General features: G+C 56.1%; 1 protein-coding gene across 4 annotated transcripts in view; it reads left to right on the forward strand.

Annotated features, from left to right (window-relative positions):
* Positions 1 to 24,227, forward strand: part of SAMD4A (sterile alpha motif domain containing 4A) — a 160,559-nt gene that overhangs the window by 90,968 nt on the left and 45,364 nt on the right. For all 4 annotated transcript variants that reach the window (XM_064145795.1, XM_064145966.1, XM_064145882.1 and 1 more), the window contains exon 3: positions 7,345 to 7,863. In XM_064145795.1, coding sequence (XP_064001865.1) covers positions 7,345 to 7,863 — 519 coding nt within the window. The remainder of the gene's footprint in view (positions 1 to 7,344; positions 7,864 to 24,227) is intronic.

Consider the following 24,227-nt stretch of genomic DNA (forward strand, 5'->3'; position numbering starts at 1 on the left):
CTGCAGGAGAAAGAGGAGAGGCTCTTGGGAAGAGGAGAAAAAGGAGAGGCTGAGGGAGCTGGGGGTGTGCAGCCTGCAGCAGAGGAGGCTCAGGGCAGAGCTCATTGCTGTCTGCAGCTGCCTGCAGGGAGGCTGTAGCCAGGTGGGGTTGGGCTCTGCTGCCAGGCAGCCAGCACCAGAAGAAGGGGACACAGTCTGGAGCTGTGGCAGGGGAGGTCTAGGGTGGATGTTGTTAGGAAGTAGTTGTCAGAGAGAGTGATTGTCATTGGAATGGGCTGCCCAGGGAGGTGGTGGAGTCTGTGTGGCTGGAGGTGTTGAAGCCAAGCCTGGCTGGGGCACTTAGTGCCATGGTCTGGTTGCTTGGCCAGGGCTGGGTGCTAGGTTGGGCTGGCTGAGCTTGGAGCTCTCTTCCAGCCTGCTTGATTCTGTGAAAGGGAGAAAATAAGATGGGTCTTCAACCTATATGCAGCTGGTTGAGAGGCAGGGGTTGAGAGACAGGACCAAGGAGTCAGATTGGGCACCCCAGGAAGCTTTGCCTGGAGAAGTAATATCTGCATGTGGAAAATAGGGAGCTGGACCTCGAGTCCTGCTATGCTTGGGTGTCTTCTACAGCTTCACTGAGATGGAGTGTTGCTTTCCTAAATGACATCTCTGAGCCCCCAAACAACTTGGCATCATCTCTGTGGGCACAGGGTAAGCCCCAGAGCAGCAGAATTCTCTTCTCCTGTAAACAGAGCAGTTCCTTCCCAGCCAAGCTGTGCCACTCTGCGCTCCTTGCGCCTCTGGCAGCAGCAGCAGCAGCAGCAGCAGCAGCAGCAGCAGCAGCAGCAGCAGCAGCAGCAGCAGGAGCTGGCTCGGGGGAGCCGTTGCTTGAGTTGGGAAGTGGCTTGGGAGGAGGGGGTGGGTCTGGGGAGAATTAAATACCACTGCAGAAAGTTCCAGTGGGAGCCGTCGGCGTTTGCAGCAAGCCATCTAGTGGCTTCCTATTAAAACGGTTGCATGCCTTGAAACTGGGAAGGCAAAGCTGGAGGGTGGAGTGATGCTCCCCACCACAGCTGTGGCAGAGAGGTTTGTTGTAATGTGCAGGGTTTGGTTGTAACTGGGGAAAGGCCCTTCTGGAATAGCCCTTTTCTGGATGATGGGTTGGAGGAAAGAATCATAGAATCATAGAATCAATCAGGTTGGAAGAGGCCTCCAAGCTCATCCAGTCCAACCTAGCACCCAGCCCCATCCAGTCAACCAGACCATGGCACTGAGTGCCCCAGCCAGGCTTTTCTTGAAGACCTCAAGGGACGGTGCCTCCACCACCTCCCTGGGCAGCCCATTCATTAGCTGCTGGATGGCAGTGGAGTCTTCCCAAAACCAAACCTCTTGCATGGTTCTACAAGTGGATGTCCACATCTGGCAGTGTGAGTGCAGCTGTGTGCTGGGCTGCAGCAAGAGCAGTGTGGGCACAGGGCAAGGGAGGGGATTCTGCCCCTTGGCTCTGCTCTCCTCAGACCCCACCTGCAGTCTTGGGTGCAGTTCTGCAGCCCCCAGCACAAGCAGCACATGGAAGTGTTGGAGCCAGTCCAGAGGAGGCCACCAAGATGCTCAGAGGGCTACAGCAGCTCAACTATGAGGACAGGGTACAGGATTTGGGGCTCTGCAGCCTGGAGAAGGCTTGGAGGAGACCTTGGAGTGGCCTTCCAGTTACAGGAGGACTGGGGAGGGACAAGGTCTTGTAATGACAGGATGAGGAGGAATGGATTTAAACTGGCAGAGGGGAGGTTTGAACTGGATGTTAGAAAGAAGTTGTTTGCAGTGAGGGTGGTGAGAAACTGACACAGGTTGAGGGTGGTGAGACACTGGCACAGGTTGCCCAGGGAGGTTGTGGAGCACAGAAGCACCCAATGTGATCAAAGATCACATTGGGTGCTTCTGTGCTCCACAACCTCCCTGAAGATGTTCAAGGCCAGGTTGGATGAGTCCTTGAGCAACCTGTTCTAGTGGGAGGTGGATTGGAACTGGATGATCCTTGAGGTCCCTTCCAACCTAAAGCATTCTATGATCTTTATTTCCCTGGTGTGTGTGTGTTTGCCCTAGCTCAAAGAACATAGGTTTAATCAGTGCTTTAGAGCAGCTTTCCCTGCAGATGAGGAGAGAGAAAGTAAAGTTTGGGGTTTCTTTTAACAACAGAGAGCTCAGGGCATTTCCTTTGGTGAAGCTTTGGGCACAGAGTGCGAAGTCCTTTTTCACCAGATGGCTCAGTTGTGGAATCCTTAGACACAGCCTGATAAAGAGACTGAAAATCTTCAGGCTTCTTAGCAGGGTTTGATGAATGCAGAAGGAGAAACTGACCTGGGAAGCATCAGTTGGTTGATCTAGGTAGATCCTGAGCTGTCCTTGGCTGGTGTTTAAGCTGTTCAGAGAAACCTTCTGTGATGGAGATTTCTCAGTGCCTGGAAGGAGTCTCTAGAGCTCTGTGCCTCACTTGCCTTACCTCTAGGAGGTCATCTTTTCATGTCTGACCTTGTTCACTGTTGCTGCAGTTCAAATATGTTACTGCAGTCCCTAGCAGACTGGAGGAGTAGCCTGTCCACGCTGGTCCTCACTTCTCAGACACTTGGCAGGCTGCCTGGTGCTGCACTCAGTTTCATTCCCACCTGCATGCAGGTGTTTGCACCCACTTAATGCAGCTGGGGTTTTGCTAACTTTAGATGTCATAAAGTCACAGAATCAGTCAGGGTTGGAAGGGACCACAAGGATCAGCCAGTTCCAACCCCCCCTGCTATGGGCAGGGACACCTCACACTACATGTGTCCGATTCTGGGCCCCTCAGTTCCAGGGAGATGTTGAGGTGCTGGAAGGCATCCAGAGAAGGGCAATGAAGCTGGGGAGGGGCCTGGAGCAGAGCCCTGTGAGGAGAGGCTGAGGGAGCTGGGGGTGTGCAGCCTGCAGCAGAGGAGGCTCAGGGCAGAGCTCATTGCTGTCTGCAGCTGCCTGCAGGGAGGCTGTAGCCAGGTGGGGTTGGGCTCTGCTGCCAGGCAAGCAGCAGCAGAAGAAGGGGACACAGCCTCAAGCTGTGCCAGGGGAGGTCTAGGCTGGATGTTGTTAGGAAGTTGTTGTCAGAGAGAGTGATTGGCATTGGAATGGGCTGCCCAGGGAGGTGGTGGAGTCTGTGTGGCTGGAGGTGTTGCAGCCAAGGCTGGCTGGGGCACTTAGTGCCATGGTCTGGTTGATTGGCCAGGGCTGGGTGCTAGGTTGGGCTGGCTGAGCTTGGAGGTCTCTTCCAACCTGATTGATTCCATGATTCTACCAGATCAGGCTTTTCAGACCCTCATCTGGGCTCTGGCCTTAAACACCTCCAGGGATGGAGCTTCCACCACCTCCCTGGGCAGCCTGTGCCAGTGTCTCACCACCCTCACACTCAATAACTTCTTCCTACCATCTAGTCTGAATCTACCCATTTCCAGCTTGGTTCCATTGCCCAACCTTTGCTGCAGTCAGTCAGCGCTGTCGGAGCTCTGGTCCATCCTTCAGGCACATCCTCGTTTCCCCAGCACGATCCCCAGGTGTGGAACAGGTCTGCCGCATCGCCAGTGGCACACTGAGCCGTGCCAGCGCCGGGACAGGTCTCCTTGCCCAGCACACCCTCCCGGCCTCCAGTGAAGCACCAGCAGGGACTCTCTCTGCCTGCTCTGCTGATGAGCTGTGTGCCCACAGAGCCGTTCCAGCCGAGCCTGTGTCTCTGGCGCGCTGCTGAGCCAGCCGTGTGCGGCAGCACCTAATGACCATCGAGACCTACAGCTCCAGCTGCTCCCCAGCTGCTCCCCAGCTGCTCACAGGACACTTAATCTGGCGCAGGGCGAACCGAATTGCTCCTGACAAATGGGCGTCGGCAGTCACTTATCATCCTGTTATCTTCTGAGTGCTTGCAAACAGGGCTGTGCCCTCAGCTGTGCCAGCACTTCGCCAGCACTGCAGTTAAGTGACCAGTCTCTAATGCCCAGGCTTTTCCTTTGGCATGTTTTTCAAGCTCGACCCCATGGTTGTTAATTTTAGTCGTAGATTCATAGAACCAACCAGGCTGGAAGAGAGCTCCAAGCTCAGCCAGCCCAACCTAGCACCCAGCCCTGGCCAACCAACCAGACCATGGCACTAAGTGCCCCAGCCAGGCTTGGCTGCAACACCTCCAGCCACACAGACTCCACCACCTCCCTGGGCAGCCCATTCCAATGTCAATCACTCTCTCTGCCAACAACTTCCTCCTCACATGCAGCCTAGACCTGCCCTGGCACAGCTTGAGGCTATGTCCCCTTCTTATGTTGCTGCTTGCCTGGATGTTTCTTTTTCTGGTCATCTAAACCTCTCCTATCTGCTGTGAGCTGACAGAGGAGCAACAGCTCTGGGACTGCTTCAGCTGAGACCTCTGCATCAGGAATGGTGTGGCCAGCAGGAGCAGGGAGGTCATTCTGCCCCTGTACTCTGCACTGGTTAGACCACACCTTGAGTGCTGTGTTCAGTTCTGGGCCCCCCAGTTTAGGAGGGACATTGAGATGCTTGAGCGTGTCCAGAGAAGGGCGACGAGGCTGGGGAGAGGCCTTGAGCACAGCCCTACGAGGAGAGGCTGAGGGAGCTGGGATTGGTTAGCCTGGAGAAGAGGAGGCTCAGGGGTGACCTTATTGCTGCCTACAACTACCTGAGGGGTGGTTGTGGCCAGGAGGAGGTTGCTCTCTTCTCTCAGGTGGCCAGCACCAGAACAAGAGGACACAGCCTCAGGCTGTGCCAGGGGAGATTTAGGCTGGAGGTGAGGAGAAAGTTCTTCACTGAGAGAGTCATTGGGCACTGGAATGGGCTGCCCGGGGAGGTGGTGGAGTCGCCGTCCCTGGAGCTGTTCAAGGCAGGATTGGACGTGGCACTTGGTGCCATGGTCTGGCCTTGAGCTCTGTGGTAAAGGGTTGGACTTGATGATTATTGAGTTCTCTTCCAACCTTGTTGACACTGTGATACTCTCCTCAATACCTCAGTAGCAGCTTATTGCTCCCAGCTGGTGGATAGACCAATGCCCTGGTTTGGTTATTCTTCTTCTGAGAGGCTTCTTCCCTTCGCCTCTACAGGTGACTGCTGGAGAGCAGCCCTGTGGAGAGGCACCTGGGGATGCTGGTGGCTAACAGTTACCCATGGCACAGCAATGTGCCCTTGTGGCCAAGAAGGCCAATGGGATCCTGGGGTGTATTAACAGGAGTGTGTCCAGCAGATCAAGGGAGCTTCTGCTCCCCCTCTGCTCTGCCCTGCTGAGACCTCATCTTGAGTACTGCCTTAGTTTTGGGCTCCCCACTTGAAGTGGGACAGGGTTCTGCTGGAGAGGGTCCAACGGAGGGCTATGAGGATGATGAGGGGACAGGAGGGCATGGCTGATGAGGAGAGGCTGAGGGACCTGGGGCTGCTTAGTCTGGAGAAGAGAAGACTGAGAGGGGATTTGGTCAATGTTTATAAAGATCTGAGGGCTGGGGGTCAGGAGGGGGGGACAGGCTCTGCTCACTGCTCCCTGGGATAGGACAAGCAGCAATGAGTGTAAGCTGCAGCACAGGAGGTTCCAGCTCAACACAAGGGGGAATTTCTTTCCTGTAAGGGTCCCAGAGCCCTGGCACAGGCTGCCCAGAGAGGTTGTGGAGTCTCCTTCTCTGGAGCCTTTCCAGGCCTGTCTGGATGTGTTCCTGTGTGCCCTGAGCTGGATTGCATGGTCCTGCTCTGGCAAGGGGGGTTGGACTCAGTGATCTCCCTGAGTCCCTCCCTTCCAACCCCTGATATATCCTGTGAGCCTGTGATCCTTGTGGCTCTTGCTCCCTTGAATCCTGACCTTTTCCATTTTCCAGGCATTAGTTGGAAAGTTGGAAGTGGTTAAAAGGTTATCCACAGAGTGGGTTTGTGTGTCTTCAAAGGTACAGACTATGTGGCTCAAATCATGGCTTTGATCAACGTGAGAGCAGCAGGAATGGAGCTGTGCAGTCAAGGAGCTGGGTGTCATTTGGCATTTTTAGTGACACAGAGTGGGGGAGGTTTGGAAGGAACCTCTGGAGGTCTTCCAGTCCAGCCCTCCTGCTAAAGCAGGGTCACCCACAGCAGCTTTCCCAGGATCACAGTGTCCAGGTGGGTTTGGAATCTTTCCAGAGAAGACTTCACAACCTCTGTGGGTGGCCTGCCCCGGGACTCTGGCACCCTCACAGCAAAGAAGTCTTCCTTCCTGTTGAGGTGGGAGTTCTTGAGTTCCAGTTAGTGCCCACTGCTTCTTGTCCTGTGACTGGGCACTGCAGCAGAGAGTCTGTCCCCATCCCCCTCTGCCCTGTAGCTCTTGCTCAGCAGTGAGAAGCTTCCCTCTCAGTCTGCTCTTTTCCAGGCTCAGCAGCCCCAGGTCACAGACTCACAGAATTTCTTAGGAATGAAAAGACCTCCAAGCTCATGGAGTCCAATCCTTAGTTTCACACTGACGAGTCCTTGACCAAACCAAACCCCTCAGCACGACCTCCAGTCACTGTGAATCACTCTGGTTGGAAAGGACCACCAGGATCAGCCAGTCCAGCCTTCATCCCAGCATCCTTCATCACTGGACCATAGCCTCAAACTCCACATCCGCTCTCCTCTTAAACACCTCCAGGGATGGTGACTCCACCACCTCCCTGGGCAGCCTGTGCCAGTGCCTGACCACCTGCTCAGGAAAGAACTTCCTCCCAACAGCCAACCTAAACCTCCCCTGACACAACTTGAGGCCATTTCCTCTTGTCCTATCATTAGTAACTGGGGAGAAGAGACCAGTTCCAGCCTCACTACAACCTCCTTTTAGGCAGTTGTAGAGGTCCCCTCTCAGCCTCCTCTTCTCCAGACTAAGCACCCCCAGCTCCCTCAGCTGCTCCTCATAGGCCATGTTTGCCAGGCTCTCCCCAGCCTCACTGCCCTTCTCTGCACCTGCTCCAACACCTCTGTCCCTCCTGTACTGTGGTGACCAAAACTGGGCACAGTACTCGAGGTGTGGTCTCACCAGTGCTGAGGTCTCTTAGCCTTTCCCCCTCACAGGGATGCTCCAGGCCCCTCAGCATCTTTCCACCCTCCAGTACTGGACTCTCTGGTAGTTTCCAGACTTTCTTGAACTGGGGAGCCCAGAGCTGGACCCAGCTGTGGCCTCACTGAGGCGGGGATGAGAGGGACCAGAACCTTCCTCAACACGCTGGCTGCACTCTTGGGCGCACATCTGCGTGCATCCCTTTGGCACGTTGTGTTTACCCTGCCAGGGTCTGGTTATTCCTTTATTGGCTTTGTTTGCCCATTTCTTACCTCTGTTTTTTGTTTTCCCTCTTCCTTCAACAGGAATCATTAACCAGTGGCAGCAGGAATCCAAGGATAAAGTGATTTCCCTCTTGCTAACCCACCTGCCTTTACTGAAGCCTGGGAACATCGAGGCTAAAGTCGAGTACATGAAACTCTTGCCTAAGATCCTGGCGCACTCGATCGAACACAACCAACACATCGAGGAGAGCAGGCAGCTGCTGTCCTACGCCTTGATCCACCCTGCCACCTCTCTGGAGGACAGGAGCGCCCTGGCCATGTGGCTCAACCACCTGGAGGACCGCACGTCGGGCGGCTTCGGCGGCCAGAGCAGAGGCCGGTCGGATTCGGTGGACTACGGCCAGGCGCACTACTATCACCAAAGACAGAACTCCGACGACAAGCTGAACGGGTGGCAGAGCTCGCGGGACTCGGGCATCAGCGTCAGCGCGCCCAGCTGGCAGGACAAGAGCCTGGCGTGCGAGAACGGACACCTGCCCCTCTACTCCTCCTCCTCCGTCCCCACCACCATCAACACCATCGGCACTAGCACAAGCACCAGTGAGTACCCGCGGGGCGCGCCGGGGGCGGCCGCCCGCCGCCGCTCTGCCCAGCATGGTCCCCGCTCATGCCTCTAGAATCCATTGCTTGGCTGTGTTCATCTGCCTCATGGAAAACTCCTTTTTTCCTTCCCCCTACCTTCTGGTTTATTTCCTGCCTGCCCTTTTTTGGGGGGGGGGGATTTTCTTCTCTGCTCCTGTGGGATTTTAACAACCTGGCAGCTGGAGAGGAGGGGAAACCAGCCAAGCTCTAAGAGCAAATAATGCTCACTGTAGAAGGGAGCCCCTTTCATTTCACATAGCTCCATCTAGATTTGCACTTCATGTTTCAAGAGCTGATGCTTCGTGTCCAAAAGTGAGTCGGAGGACTTAAGCAGAGTCCAAAAGTGAGCTGGGAACTTACTGGAAGGAAATGGGATTGGGGCCCTGAAGCTCAGGCATCACTTCTGGAAGCAGGGCTGGAATCCACGATCCTCAGGGCATGTCTGAAAACATTTCCTTGTATCTGCAGCACATAGAGGTGTGAAGTTCATGGCTACTGGGGGGCTTAGCTGCAAAGTCCTCAGTGTTTTCCAGGAGAGTTCTGCTATGGAGGCCCTGCCAGGCTTTGCTGGGAGTGCTGGGTGGTGCAGAGCCCAGCTGGAGGCTTGGACACTTGGAGATGCTGCAGAGCAGCACGGGTGGAGATTTGCTACTGGTTTTGTGTGGAGATGCAGAACAGCTCTAGCTGGTTTTAAAGTGGCTCTTGATGCCTGTGAGCCATCTTTGGGAGAGGAGAAGCTTAAAGCATCTTCTGACTAAGGTTCAGTAGCTTCTCTACCTACCTGCTGGTTCTGTGGGGGGCTGTCATTCCTCCCTTGCTGTCACCTTGGGTGACTGCCACCACCCCACCTGCGAGGCTGGGTGTCCTCTTTCACTTTGGGGCGTTCAGAAGGTCTCTCCAAGGTACATAGCATCTGCCTAGGTGTAAGAGGTGCAGAGAGCACTGTGGGGAGGAGAGGCTTGTGGTGAGGGTGCTGGCTGCTCTGCCAGCTTGTGGAAAGCCGCAATTAAGTAGCTGAAAGCTTTCAAATGGTCACTTAAGGCTTCTGGCTTTTTCCCTCTGCTGTAATAAGCAGCTCTTTTAGGTGGCGTTTCAAATCGACAGTGATAGGAAATGTGGCTCGGGGTTGGTTGCTGTAGCTCCCTTGTCCCCATCCTTGCAGGCAGTGCTGCCTGCTCTGCCACATAGGCATTCAGCAGGAGGGTCTCAACTTCTCCACCAAGTCCCTGTCCCTGGCCGTGAAGCTCTGGCTTCTGCTGCCACGGGACTGTGTGATGTTCAGCTGCTCCAAGAGTCAGCTCCCTGCGCTGCTGAGAACTGCCTCTGGGTGACCAAGCTGCGTGGGAAAAGCTTAGCAAGGAGGTGAAAAGAGCTGTGAATGGATCTGCAGTGGGTCTCTTAAATGCCTCAAGGGATTATTTTGCTGGATTCTTCTTGTGGTTTGTGCCTTCCTGGAGGTTCACAGCGTTTGGACACCGGGGGGCAGGGGGAATGGGTGGCTTCAGAAGGGATCTGGTTCCTAATGCTGAGATCTGGAAGCAGGCAGGTCTGAGGAGCTCAGCAGGTTGATCACTGGCAGTGGCTGGGGTTCTGCAAGATGCCTTAGGTCTTGAAGGGTACTTTTCAGAAACCCTTTTGTGTTTCTTTGAGCATTTCCCTGAGTTCTCCAGAGTTAGGTGTGTGCAGCACAGCAGTGGGAGTGTTTGTGGGTCTGTACAGCCCTGCACTTTAACCTGGTCTCCTGGTGGAAGACCACATCCCTCCTCCATCTCTGCTGCTTGCTTGGCTGCAGCATCCCCTGCCGTAAGTCCCAGCACCGCAGTGACTTCCTTCGGCGGCCCTGGGGCAGCTGAGCTGCCACCTTCTGAGCCAACATTCAGGGAACCTTCCCCTCTAGCATCCCCCTGGGGTCAGCTCACCTTTCCAAGACTGGGTGGCTTTGCAGAGGCATCTGAACACACCTTCAGCTTCGACCACTTCCCAGTGTTAAGCTGCAGTCATCCCTGCTAAGGCGTTTTGGTGTTCAGACGCCCTGGGGGCTGAGCTGGAGACACCTTGACTGGGCTTGAAGCTTCCCTAACATGGTGTTTGCTTGGGTGCGAGCTCAGGAAGTCCACAGGCAGATGCTAGGAGACAAACAGGGCTGTCAGCCTTTGTCCCAGCCCCTGGAGGCAATCAATGTGGCCATTGGACTCTTCTTCCTAAGTGAAGCCTTCACACCGCTCCCCTCTGCTCAGGTTTTAGTCTTACTAGTTTGAAGTTCTCCTTCTTACTTGGAGGTGTTAATCTGGGCAGGGGCTCAGTCCAGCAACCAACACCCGTGCAAGGCACAGCCTTCCCCTACCTGTCCCTGCAAAGGCACAGCCTGTTCCCGGCAGCAGAGGGGTAAAGTGGTGGTTGCCTGAAGTGCTCCCTTCTGACCCTGCAGCGCCGCTGGGTGCAATGCTGTTACTGAACAGGCTTTAAATGGGGGGACAGTTTGGTTTGAGCTGTCCTTGTCTTTGACCTGGCCTAGACCTGGGCTTTCAGACTTGCTTCAGGCTTGATTCATTGCCAGCTGTCTCCTGAGGGTACTGGATGGTGTCAGCCAGGGTTTGAGGAGGTGTTGCTGGAGTGCTCCAGCTTCTGCAGAGGAGATCTGCAGTGCTGTGAAGGAATCACTCAGGATTTGCACTATCAGTGGTGATTCAGGAGCAGCTCCTGGCTTGGACAGATTCACTCAGACAGGGGTCAAGAACTGGCTGGATGGCAGAGCCCAGAGAGTGGTGGTGAATGGTGCCACATCCAGCTGGCAGCTGGCACCAGTGGTGTGCCCCAGGGATCAGTGCTGGGCACAGTCCTGTTCAATGTCTTTATTGATGATCTGGAGCAGAATTGAGTTCAGCATCAGTGAGTTTGCAGATGACAGCAAGCTAGGAGCAGCTGTGGAGCTGTTGGAGGGTAGCAGAGCCCTGCAGAGGGACCTGGCCAGGCTGGATGGGTGGGCAGAGGCCAATGGGATGAGACTGAACAAGGCCAAGTGCAGGGTTCTGCACTTTGGCCACAACAACCCCAAGCAGCACTTGGGGCTGGGGCCAGAGTGGCTGAGAGCAGGCAGGCAGAGAGGGAGCTGGGGGTGGTGGGAGAGAGGAGCTGAAGCTGAGGCAGCAGTGCCCAGGTGGGCAGCAGAGCCAATGGCATCCTGGGCTGGCTCAGGAGCAGTGTGGGCAGCAGGACAAGGGAGGTTCTTCTGCCCCTGTGCTCAGCACTGCTCAGGCCACCCCTCGAGTGCTGTGTCCAGTTCTGGGCTCCTGAATTGCAGAGAGATGTTGGGGTGCTGGAAGGTGTTTGGAGAAGGGCAGCAAGGCTGGGGAGGGGCCTGGAGCAGAGCCCTGTGAGGAGAGGCTGAGGGAGCTGGGGGGGTGCAGCCTGCAGCAGAGGAGGCTCAGGGCAGAGCTCATTGCTGTCTGCAGCTGCCTGCAGGGAGGCTGTAGCCAGGTGGGGTTGGGCTCTGCTGCCAGGCAAGCAGCAGCAGAAGAAGGGGACAGTGTCAAGTTGTGGCAGGGCAGGTCTAGTCTGGATGTTGTTAGGAAGTTGTTGTCAGAGAGAGTGATTGGCATTGGAATGGGCTGCCCAGGGAGGTGGTGGAGTCTCTGTGGCTGGAGGTGTTGAAGCCAAGCCTGGCTGGGGCACTTAGTGCCATGGTCTGGTTGGTTGGCCAGGGCTGGGTGCTAGGTTGGGCTGGATGAGCTCAGAGGTCTTTTCCAACCTGTTTGGTTCTGTGACTCTATGCTATGAAGGAGTTTCTTGCCTGCAGTGGATGGCTTTGGTGTGGGTGTGTATGGCTGTGGTGGGATGAGGTTAGCAGAGCAGAGGTGGTGTTCCCCCAAGGACTGGACAGCAAAGGGGGTGCAGTGCTCCTCACTGCCTGCTCCTCTCCCTCGTGGGAGCAGGTGATGATGAGGGGCAGATGTGCAGCCTGCAGCAGGCTGTGTGCCTGTCCTGCCGTGGGTGGGGTGTCAGGTGGGTGGTGGATGCCTGCTTGCCAAGCAGAGTGAGGAGGCAGGAGGGAAGAAGCTTCCCACCAGCGTGCTGCAGTGAGTGGGTTTTCACGTGGGCAGTGGGCTGGGTTTTGTGGTCAGGCCCCTCACCAGCTGTGGTGCTCTGAGGCAGAGATGGCACCAAAATGTAGAAGGGTGCTACAGTAGTCACAAAGAAAATGAGGGGACATGGGGCTGGGATCAGCAGTGACTCGTGCCAGGTGATGGTGTGGGTGGCACAGAAGCACGTGTGGAAGTCACCAGTTGCTTTTGGCTGCTGGTGGATGGAGTCCTGTGTGGGTGCTCCTAAGCCAGCCCTCGTGACACCCAGCAGTGCTCATGGGCACTTAAGTAGTTCATGTGAGCTGGGCTGCCATAGCCCTGGCAAACAGCCCCCTCGTTAAGGGGGTGTGCTTGGGCTGGGCGGCTGGCCAAGAGGAGGGGTAGCCCTGGGTGCCAGCAGGTGGCACACGGCTGTCTGCAGAGAGGGCATGACACACGCATCCTCTGGGGCCACACTGCTGCTGATGTGTCACAGATGCAGCCTCTGGGGCCACACTGCTGCTGTGTCACAGATGCATCCCCTGGGGCCACACTGCTGCTGTGTCACAGATGCATCCTCTGGGGCCACACTGCTGCTGATGTGTCACAGATGCAGCCTCTGGGGCCACACTGCTGCTGTGTCACAGATGCATCCCCTGGGGCCACACTGCTGCTGTGTCACAGATGCAGCCTCTGGGGCCACACTGCTGCTGTGTCACAGATGCATCCCCTGGGGCCACACTGCTGCTGCTGTGTCACAGATGCATCCCCTGGGGCCACACTGCTGCTGCTGTGTCACAGATGCATCCCCTGGGGCCACACTGCTGCTGCTGTGTCACAGATGCATCCCCTGGGGCCACACTGCTGCTGCTGTGTCACAGATGCATCCTCTGGGGCCACACTGCTGCTGCTGTGTCACAGATGCATCCTCTGGGGCTACACTGCTGCTGCTGTGTCACAGATACATCCTCTGGGGCCACACTGCTGCTGCTGTGTCACACATGCATCCTCTGGGGCTACACTGCTGCTGCTGTGTCACAGATACATCCTCTGGGGCTACACTGCTGCTGCTGTGTCACAGATGCATCCTCTGGGGCCACACTGCTGCTGCTGTGTCACAGATACATCCTCTGGGGCTACACTGCTGCTGCTGTGTCACAGATGCATCCCCTGGGGCCACACTGCTGCTGTGTCACAGATGCATCCTCTGGGGCTACACTGCTGCTGCTGTGTCACAGATACATCCTCTGGGGCTACACTGCTGCTGCTGTGTCACAGATGCATCCTCTGGGGCCACACTGCTGCTGCTGTGTCACAAATGCATCCCCTGGGGCCACACTGCTGCTGTGTCACAGATGCATCCCCTGGGGCCACACTGCTGCTGTGTCACAGATGCATCCCCTGGGGCCACACTGCTGCTGTGTCAGATGCATCCCCTGGGGCCACACTGCTGCTGTGTCACAGATGCATCCCCTGGGGCCACACTGCTGCTGTGTGTCAGATGCATCCCCTGGGGCCACACTGCTGCTGCTGTGTCACAGATGCATCCTCTGGGGCCACACTGCTGCTGTGTCACAGATGCATCCCCTGGGGCCACACTGCTGCTGCTGTGTCACAGATGCATCCTCTGGGGCCACACTGCTGCTGTGTCACAGATGCATCCCCTGGGGCCACACTGCTGCTGTGCCAGATGCATCCCCTGGGGCCACACTGCTGCTGTGTCACAGATGCATCCCCTGGGGCCACACTGCTGCTGTGTCACAGATGCATCCCCTGGGGCCACACTGCTGCTGTGTCACAGATGCATCCCCTGGGGCCACACTGCTGCTGTGTCACAGATGCATCCCCTGGGGCCACACTGCTGCTGTGTCACAGATGCATCCCCTGGGGCCACACTGCTGCTGTGTCACAGATGCATCCCCTGGGGCCGTGCCGCTGCTGCTCCTGACGCAGGTCTGCTCAAGGCTGTATCCTTGCCTGTGCCTCCTTACAGGGCACCACTCCCAGATCCCTGGACCCTGCTCGCACAGGGATGGCTCCGCAGCTTCCTGGCTGGAATCAGGCCCCCTGGTTTGGGAAAGTCTATTCCAGCAGCACCCAGGGACACTCCCACCCTCTCTGCGTGTGAGATCCTGTTGCAGCCACCGGTTGGAAGCACTGGGGGCAAGGACTGCCTGCCCTGGTTCTGCGTGGCCACTGGCACCTTGCTTAGCCATTGAGGGTGGAGAGCAGGACACCATCCTGGGCCTGCAGGCTGAGGCTGGAGATGCTTGAAGCTTGTGGCTCTGCTGCCTCTGCTGCTTCCCGAACAGCAGCCCCAGTGTCTTGGGGAGGGTCATAAAGAAGCAGCAGTGATGGTTTTGTGCACTATCCTTTGGGATTCCTGACACCAGGAATCATGCTTCTGACTTGGGAGCGGTGCAGAAGCTGCCAGCACAGCCGATTGATGCTCTCTGGGCTGTGGAGCAAAGTCAGGACATCCTCAGTCCTTCTCTGAGACCCCCCTGGCAGCCTCCTGGGTTGGTTGACCAGGAGGTTTTGTCTACAGCTCCCTGAAGGGAGGCTGTAGCCAGGTGGGGTTGGGCTCTGCTGCCAGGCAAGCAGCAACAGAAGAAGGGGACACAGCCTCAAGCTGTGCCAGGGCAGGTCTAGGCTGGATGTTGTTAGGAAGTTGTTGTCAGAGAGAGTGATTGGCATTGGAATGGGCTGCCCAGGGAGGTGGTGGAGTCTGTGTGGCTGGAGGTGTTGAAGCCAAGCCTGGCTGGGGCACTTAGTGCCATGGTCTGGTTGGTTGGGCAGGGCTGGGTGCTAGGTTGGACTGGATGTGCTTGGAGGTCTCTTCCAGCCTGGCTGACTCTATGGTACTGTGATTCCCCCCCCCCCCCATCAAACAGCAGCTGCAGAGCAATGACAGGAGGGCAGCAAGCAGGGAAGGAAGTGCTGGGGTCTGGATTCATCCCAAGTGCCTCCAGTCATCTTCCCCACTGCATGGAGACTTGCTGGCTTCTGACTCAGTAACATGTTGCTATTTAATTAACTTTTGACTTCTGGTTTAAAGGAGCAGTGCACAAAATAGTTATTTACTTCATTTGGAAAGTCTTTCAATCCCTGCCATAATTACAGCCTCCTCCTCCTTTTTTTTTTCCCTTTTTATTTTCTTTTCTTTTTTTTTTTTTGGTGTGAATATTTTTCTTAGCAGGGGGAAGGGAGGGAAGGAGGGAGGGGGAATATTTGCTGCTCTCCTTGTGGTTATCACATCCTTCAAATTACTAAAAGAGGCTGGGATAATAGGTCTGGTGATTATATATAGGCACCATCTGCTCTGTGGCTGCTTCCTATCAAAGTGCAGTTAGGAGAGTGCAAGAAGGATATTTTCACTCCAGCTATATTAAGACTCTTGTTTCCATCTCTGCTCCCAGGCAAAGCTCTCTGCATGCAAATGGATCCAACTTGCTGTAATCAATGGCTCAGTTTTGGCAGCCTCCAAGCTGGAATTTTCATTTAGTTATTTTGCTTTCCCCCTCTCCTTTGCTGCTCCCATTCCTTCTGCAGTTTTACTCCAGGCTGGCTGCTCTGTATTGGGTGCTTGCTTGTGTGGCCATAGTGGTCCCCTCCAGCCTCAGCCTGCTGAGCAGCGTGGCCTGGTGTTTGCTGGCACAGAGATCTGTGTCGTAACTCGAGTGCAAGGCAATGTCTGAGCAAGGAGAAGGGCTTGGGAGGATGATGAGGGCAGAGTTTTAGGAGGCATAAGCTGTTGGTGTGTAGAGGGGACTGGAAGCTGGGGGCTGAGTTCATTTGGAGCAGTGATGGGAAAGAATTAAAACATGAAATTAAAACTGAAGGGAGGCTGTAGCCAGGTGGGGTTGGGCTCTGCTGCCAGGCAAGCAGCAACAGAAAGGGACACAGCCTCAAGCTGTACCAGGGCAGGTCTAGGCTGGATGTTGTTAGGAAGTTGTTGTCAGAGAGAGTGATTGGCATTGGAATGGGCTGCCCAGGGAGGTGGTGGAGTCTCTGTGGCTGGAGGTGTTGAAGACAAGCCTGGCTGGGGCACTGAGTGCCATGGTCTGGTTGCTTGGCCAGGGCTGGGTGCTAGGTTGGGCTGGAGGAGCTTGGAGCTCTCTTCCAGCCTGCTTGATTCTGTGATTTTTGTGATAGCAGCCATGGCTGTCTTGTTGCTGCTGGGTGCTGTGGGGAGCAGGGTAGAGCTCAGTGTTTCACAAGGTCAAAGGATCACAGGACATTAGGGGTTGGAAGGGACCCAAGGAGATCATCAAGTCCAGCCCCCCTGCCAGAGCAGGACAGTACTATCTGACACAGATCACAGATCACTCAATCATACAATCATTATGGGTGCAAAAGACCTTTGAGATCATCAAGTCCAACTGGTACTGCAGCAGTGCCAAGTCCAGCTCTTAACCACGTCTCTCAGCACCACATCCATACAGCTTTTACATGCCTTTAGGGATGGTGATTCCTGCACTGCCCTGAGCAGCCTGTTCCAGGGCTTGGCAACCCTTTCAGGGAAGAAATGGTTTTAAATGTCCAACCTAAACCTCTCCTGGCACAAGCTTGAGACTGCTTTCTCTTGTCCTCTTGCTTCTTACCTGAGAGACATGGCCACAGCCACTTCACTCCAGCCTGCTCTCTGGCAGTTGTAGAGAGTTACTTGGAAGAAGACACTGACCCCTGCTTGGAATCGTAGAATCAGTCAGGGTTGGAAGGGACCACAAGGAGCAGCCAGTTCCAACCCCCCTGCCATGCCCAGGGACACCCTACCCTAGAGCAGGCTGCACACAGCCTCAGCCAGCCTGGCCTCAAACACCTCCAGCCATGGGGCCTCAACCACCTCCCTGGGCAACCCAGTCCAGCCTCTCCCCACTCTCCTGCTCAACAACTTCCTCCTCACCTCCAGCCTCACTCTCCCCACCTCCAGCTCTGCTCCACTTCACTACAGCCTCCTTTCATGTCTCAAGGTCTGCTCTCAGCCTCCTTTTCTCCAGGCTGAACAACCCTGGTTCCCTCAGCCCCTCCTCACAGGACTCATGCTGCAGACCCCTTGCCAGCTTTGTTGCTCTTTTCCTGACCCACTCCAGCACTTCAATGTCCTTCTTGGAGTGAGGAGCCCAAAACTGAACCCTGTAATTCAGCTGTGGCCCTCACCACTGCCAGGTCCAGGGGGACAATCAGTTCCCTACTTCTGCTGGCCACGCTGTTGCTGATCCAAGCCAGGATGCTGTTGGCCTTCTTGGCCACCTGGGCACACACACTGGCTCATCTTCAGCTGGCTGTCAGTCAGCACCCTCAGGTCCTATCCTGCCAGGCAGTTTCCAGGCACAGGTTGTGGCAATAGCAGTACTTGGAGGTCTTCTTGGCAGTGTATTTGCATCTCCTCATGCTGGGAACTGAATTCTGCAGTTGCCCCTCAGTGGCCTAGGAGACCCAGCAGGCTTTTCCTGCCTTCTGGAGAGGGCAAGATTTTATGGTTTGGGAAGGAGAACAGAGAAGGAATAAAACATCACCAGCCTAGATGGAGGGTGCCTGAGACAGGGCATGGAAGCTCCTGAGAGCTGGAGGCCAAAGGAAGCTCATGAGGCTGAAGTGCAGAGGAATTTGTCTTGTACAATCCTGGCCATGGTACCTACAAGAAAAGAGGACACATGGCTGGGCTGAAAGAGTGAAAGTGACAGGGAGGACAAAATGCCACATCACTCAGTGAAGGTGTGAAAAGCAGCAGTGAAATGTCCCCTGAGTGGAATATCCCTGGTGGTGGCTGGGTGATGGCTGTGGGACATCAAGTCCTGTCTGTTGTCCTCCTGTATTTTCATAGAATCACAGAATCAAGCAGGTTGGAAGAGAGCTCCAAGCTCAGCCAGCCCAACCTAGCACCCAGCCCTGGCCAAGCAACCAGACCATGGCACTAAGTGCCCCAGCCAGGCTTGGCTGCAACACCTCCAGCCACACAGACTCCACCACCTCCCTGGGCAGCCCATTCCAATGCCAATCACTCTCTCTAACAACTTCCTAACAACATCCAGCCTAGACCTGCCCTGGCACAGCTTGAGGCTGTGTTCCCTTCTTCTGTTGCTGCTTGCCTGGCAGCAGAGCCCAACCCCACCTGGCTACAGCCTCCCTGCAGGCAGCTGCAGACAGCAATGAGCTCTGCCCTGAGCCTCCTCTGCTGCAGGCTGCACACCCCCAGCTCCCTCAGCCTCTCCTCACAGGGCTCTGCTCCAGGCCCCTCCCCAGCCTTGCTGCCCTTCTCCAAACACCTTCCAGCACCTCAACATCTCTCTGCAGTGGAGGAGCCCAGAACTGGACACTGAGCAGTGCTGACCTTTAAAGGTCACTTCCAAGCCAAAGCACTCTGTGCACCTCTGGGTGCTGTTTTGTGCATCCTTTGCTCTGTGAGCAGGATCCCAGGCAGGATTCTCACCTGCTCTCTCTTGCTCCCACCGTGCTGGAAGCTCTGGTGAAAAGCCTCACACGAGGATCTCAGAAGCAGCTCCCTGCCTCCTGTTCCTTGATGAGACAAGCTGGGCTTCCTTCCAAAAATGTATCCTGTCAGATGGCTGAAGGCACCACGAGCTGTGTTTACACATCTTCAGATGCAGCCCCACTCCTCCTGCCACACAAAGGAGTAAACAACACCACCAGCAACTGCTGCCAGAACCCAGCAGTGGCTCCGTCAGTGCTCGTGGTGTGTGAGGGCTTCTGAACCCTTCTGGGTCGGCAGGAGCATCCCCTCCCCCGGCTGAGCCTAGATGGGACCTCAGGGGGAACAGCCACAAACAGGTTATTGTTTCTCTGTCCAGTTTCTTGAGCAGGAAACTGCCTCTAAGCCCCTCACTTTCATAGCAAGGAAAGTTTGTTTGATGGGATTTTTGTGTCTGTGCTTCCTCACTGCTGCCTGCAGCTGCCTGCAGGGAGGCTGTAGCCAGCTGGGGTTGGGCTCTGCTGCCAGGCAAGCAGCACCTGTAATAGGACACAGTGTCTCAAGCCATGCCAGGGCAGGTCTAGGCTGGATGTTGTTAGGAAGTTGCTGTCAGAGAGAGTGATTGGCATTGGAATGGGCTGCCCAGGGAGGTGGTGGAGTGGCTGTGGCTGGAGGTGTTGCAGCCAAGCCTGGCTGGGGCACTTAGTGCCATGGTCTGGCTGGTTGGCCAGGGCTGGGTGCTAGGTTGGGTGTGGGATGAGCTTGGAGGTCTCTTCCAACCTGCTTGATTTTGTGATTCTAATTTCTCTGCCTGAGGCAGCACCTGCTTAGAGCTGCCTTTTTTGCACACATCTGCCCAGTGGCCTCTTGCATTTGGGACCCCTGTTTTCCCCTCCCCCCTCCATGACTGCTGTCAGCCTGCTTCAGAAGCAGGGACGTGGTTTGTGCAGCACTGCCCTAAGACAGCCAAAGATGCAGCCACAAACCCCAGGGAGACAGGAAAAAAAGGCATAAAGAAAAGGCTCCAAGGGTTAGGGGATGTTGAGCTGAAAAATGTTCCATCAGGTTCTGCCCTGGTCACACTGGAAGTGCCAGCAGCGCCGCGGGCAGCGGGTGAATGAGGTGCCCAGGAAGGAGGCTGGGTGCCAGCTGGGCAGCGTGACCCACCGGCAGCTGTTTCCAAGGGTCCTCAGCACAGAGAGGCTGGAAGAGCTGAGAGCATTGATCTGCCAGCCTGGGGGAGCCTTGCTGGGGGGGAGGGCTGGGTGCTGCGTGACTGGGGTAGCAAGGAGGAGGCGGAGCAGAGAACCCACTTGAACTTGGTGCTTGCTTTGCAAGGGGCTGCTCTGTATTCCCCCTCTGTGAGCCTGCCTCTGGGCCACACAAGAGACTGTGTGGCCTCAGGGGGTGAAAGACATCAGAGTGAGGTCAGGCTGTTGCTCCAGGTACCTAGAGACCAGGAGGGGAATTGTGCTTTTTAGCAGGGCCTGTTGTGACAGGAGAAGGGACAATGGGATTAAGGTACACCAGGGGAGATTCAGGCTGGAGAGAAGGAAGAAACTGTTGATGCTGAAGGTGGTTGAGACACTTGCCCAGGTTGCCCAGTGAGGTGATGGATGCCCCATCCCTGGAAACATCCCAGGTCAGGCTGTTTTGGGGTGCTGAGCTACCTGCTCTGGTTGAAGATGACCTTGCTGACTGCAGGTGGGATGGACCAGATGACCTTTAAAGATCACTTCCACCCCAAACCGTTCTGTGAGTGGACACTGCCTGAGGATGCACCATAAGCAGCTTTGTAGCCAAAAATTGCCATTGGCAGGCTAAAAGCAAGCAGCCTGTCTCCCAGAGAGGTGAGCAGGCACCACGCTGCACATTTCCCTTTCTCCAGCTGTGGGGAGGAGGTGACTCTGAATTGCATTCCCCTGCAAGCTGCCCTATGCTATAAAGGGCTGCAAAGGTCCTCTGGGTGTCAAGGACATCCTGGGCTGGCTCAGGAGCAGTGTGGGCAGCAGGACAAGGGAGGTTCTTCTGCCCCTGTGCTCAGCACTGCTCAGGCCACCCCTTGAGTGCTGTGTCCAGTTCTGGGCTCCTCGATTCAGGAGAGAGGTTGAAGTGCTGGAAGGTGTTGAGAGAAGGGGAGCAAAGCTGGGGAGGGGCCTGGAGCACAGCCCTGTGAGGAGAGGCTGAGGGAGCTGGGGGGGGTGCAGCCTGCAGCAGAGGAGGCTCAGGGCAGAGCTCATTGCTGTCTGCAGCTGCCTGCAGGGAGGCTGTAGCCAGGTGGGGTTGGGCTCTGCTGCCAGGCAAGCGGCAACAGAAGGAGGGGACAGAGTCTGAAGCTGTGCCAGGGGAGGTCTAGGCTGGATGTTGTTAGGAAGTTGTTGTCAGAGAGAGTGACTGGCATTGGAATGGGCTGCCCAGGGAGGTGGTGGAGTCTGTGTGGCTGGAGGTGTTGAAGCCAAGCCTGGCTGGGGCACTTAGTGCCATGGTCTGGTTGGTTGACCAGGGCTGGGTGCTAGGTTGGGCTGGATGAGCTTGGAGGTCTCTTTCAGCCTGCTTGATTCTGTGACTCTAGGAAGGACCTGATGGGGACCATGAAGCAGTGGAGGATATGCCATATCTGGAGATGATGAGGGTGGTGGAACACTGGAACAGGTTTCCCAGGGAGGTGGTGGAAGCCTCATCCCCAGAGACACCCACGGTCAGGCTTGATGGGGCTTAGAGCAGCCTGATGTGCTTTGGGATGTCCCAGCTTACTTCAAGGGGTTTGTCCAGATGACATCAGAAGTCCCTCCCAGCCCAAACCCTTCTGTGCTGCTGTGATCTGAACACTTCTGTGTTCTCAGCAGTGGGCCTGGCTCTCAGGGGAAGCGCTCCAGCCCCACCTGCATCTTGTCAAGGACTTCTGCAGCACTTCAAGCCAAGCTGAACGAAGAGGCAGAGGCAGGGTGAGCGCCTGGCCAGCTGTCACACGCCGTGTGGAGGAAGGTCTGCCTGCAGGGCCCAATTCCTCAGCTCTAATTACAGGAATGGGTGGCTTTTCCCTTCTCAGGCTGAAGAATTGGCCCAAACCCCTGAGAAACCACAACACAAATGTCTGACGCTGTTCCACATGGTCTTCAGCAAATAAAAACCTCCTTGAAAGCAGCCCTTGCCTACCAAAATAGGCAACACCACTTCAAAAAGCAAGAGAGAGGGGAAAAAAAGGGAAAAAAAGCCCCACCCTTACCCCAGGGCTTCATGTGGAAAGCACTTGCAGGCTCAGGGTCTTTGTAAGCTCCTTGTGGTGCCTGCCAGCCCAGCCAGGGTTTGGTCCCTGATAAAGCTGCGCTCGCCTGAGGAAGTGGTGGCCCCATAGGGGTGCTGCTGGGGGCTCCAGCCCTGCCACCAAGGTGGCTGTAGCAGCAGCAGCAGGACTGCTTCTCCATCCTCTTACTTTTGTTTCCCATGTTAATAGGAAGCGTTTGCTGGTGGGACAGAAGCTCAGCAGGAGGCAGCAGTGTGCACTTGCAGCCCAGAGAGCCAAGCAGAGCCTGGGCTGCAGCAGCAGCAGTGTGGCCAGCAGGGCCAGGGAGGGGATTCTCCCCCTCTGCTCTGCTCTGCTGAGACCCTACCTGGAGTCCTGCATCCAGTTCTGGAGCCCCTGGGACAAGAGGGCTGTGGAGATGCTGGAGAGTGTCCAGAGCAGGGCCAGGAGGATGCTGAGAGGCTGCAGCAGCTCTGCTGTGAGCACAGACTGAAAGAGTTGGGGCTGTGCAGGCTGGAGCAGAGGAGGCTCCCAGGGGACCTTCTTGTGGCCTTCCAGCATTTGAAGGGGACCTCCAAAAAATCTGGGGAGGGAGTTTTGAGGGTGTGAGGGAGTGGCAGGAGTGGGGGGAATGGAGCAAAGCTGGAGGTGGGGAGAGTGAGGCTGGAGGTGAGGAGGAAGTTCCTGAGCAGGAGAGTGGTGAGAGGCTGGAGTGGGTTGCCCAGGGAGGTGGTTGAGGCCCCATGGCTGGAGGTGTTTGAGGCCAGGCTGGCTGAGGCTGTGTGCAGCCTGCTCTAGGGTAGGGTGTCCCTGGGCATGGCAAGGGGGTTGGCACTGGCTGCTCCTTGTGCTCCCTTCCAGCCCCGAGTGGTTCTGTGGCTCTAAATTCTAAGCTGTGCTCGGTTTGGAGCCTGAGGGCACTGCAGCAACATCTCTGGGTTATTTATAATGACTTTCCCTGGGATGCCAAACATCCTCAGCTCATCTCAACACCATTATATTTAGCAGCATCTGCTGGGTTGCAGCTGACCCTGGTCTGGAGGCCACGAGGAGCTTTCTTGCAAGGAGACATGGTCTGGTGTGAGCTGAGTGCAGCCCCTCAGCTGTTCAGAGCCATGATGATAAAGCAGTGAGCAATACCAGCCTGCTTATCGCGGGCAGGACCTTGACCTGCTCTGGCCCCCATCCCATCAGATACCCGGGTGGAAGGAGCTGGACCAGGCTGTGGAGAGTGACTGGTGAGTCCCTGGGGAGCATCTGCTCTTGCACCATCTAAGCAAGCCTGTGGCTGAGAGGAGAAGCACTTGTAAAGCAGAAGTGGGGCACGCTCACAAGTTACAGGGGCTCGGTGTGCCAGCGTAGCTCGCACTTCAGAGCCGTGGTTTCCCTCTTTTGTTCACCCAGCTTGGACCACCGTGGCCCTCAGAAAGGCAGGCTTGCCTCTGGCCACCTCCTGGAAGCTTCCCTTGCCCAGAAGAATGTATTACATTTCCTTCTTGAATTAATGCTTCATATTTCTGATGAAAAAAGCTACAGCCGAGAGAGTGGAGCACAAGGCTGCAAACTCACACTTGGTTCGCTTCTGCTGCTGTTGAGGCACCCAAGGACCATTTGTTTTAGCAGGAAACTAAGTGATTTGTCTTGATGGGAAGTTCCAGCTTGGCTGTCAGCAGCCCCAGATTCACCTTGGACCAGCCAAAAACCACAGCATTGTGAAAAGGCAGGGAAGGAAGGACCTGTGCTAAAGTGACACAGTGAAAGTCCTGAGCCATGGCAGAGAGCTTGAGGGGATGGACACCAGCAGCAGCATTGATGAAAGTGCACATTGATTGATCCCCTTTCTGAGGGCTGCAGGTTAAAAGAGGGAGAGGTGTGTATGTGCCAGGCAGATGCCAGCCTGGGTGCTGACAGAGCTGCTGAGATGGTGTGCAAGAAATTGTGTTGCTTACTGGTGTCTGTTACAGCCAGGAGAGCTTAAAAGCTTGGGGAGAGAGTGGCTGAGAGCAGCCAGGCAGAGAGGGAGCTGGGGGTGCTGGGAGAGAGGAGCTGAAGCTGAGGCAGCAGTGCCCAGGTGGGCAGCAGAGCCAATGGTATCCTGGGCTGGCTCAGGAGCAGTGTGGGCAGCAGGACAAGGGAGGTTCTTCTGCCCCTGTGCTCAGCACTGCTCAGGCCACCCCTGGAGTGCTGTGTCCAGTTCTGGGCTCCTTGATTCAGGAGAGATGTTGAGGTGCTGGAAGGTGTTTGGAGCAGGGCAGCAAGGCTGGGGAGGGGCCTGGAGCACAGCCCTGTGAGGAGAGGCTGAGGGAGCTGGGGGTGTGCAGCCTGCAGCAGAGGAGGCTCAGGGCAGAGCTCATTGCTGTCTGCAGCTGCCTGCAGGGAGGCTGTGGCCAGCTGGGGTTGGGCTCTGCTGCCAGGCAAGCAGCAACAGAACAAGGGGACAGAGCCTCAAGCTGTGCCAGGGCAGGTCTAGGCTGGATGTCAGGAAGAAGTTCTTCCCAGAGAGAGTGATTGGCATTGGAATGGGCTGCCCAGGGAGGTGGTGGAGTCTGTGTGGCTGGAGGTGTTGAAGCCAAGCCTGGCTGGG

The sequence above is a fragment of the Pogoniulus pusillus genome, chromosome 1 (genome assembly GCF_015220805.1).
Source record: "Pogoniulus pusillus isolate bPogPus1 chromosome 1, bPogPus1.pri, whole genome shotgun sequence".
In the NCBI taxonomy this organism is placed as follows: Eukaryota; Metazoa; Chordata; class Aves; order Piciformes; family Lybiidae; genus Pogoniulus; species Pogoniulus pusillus.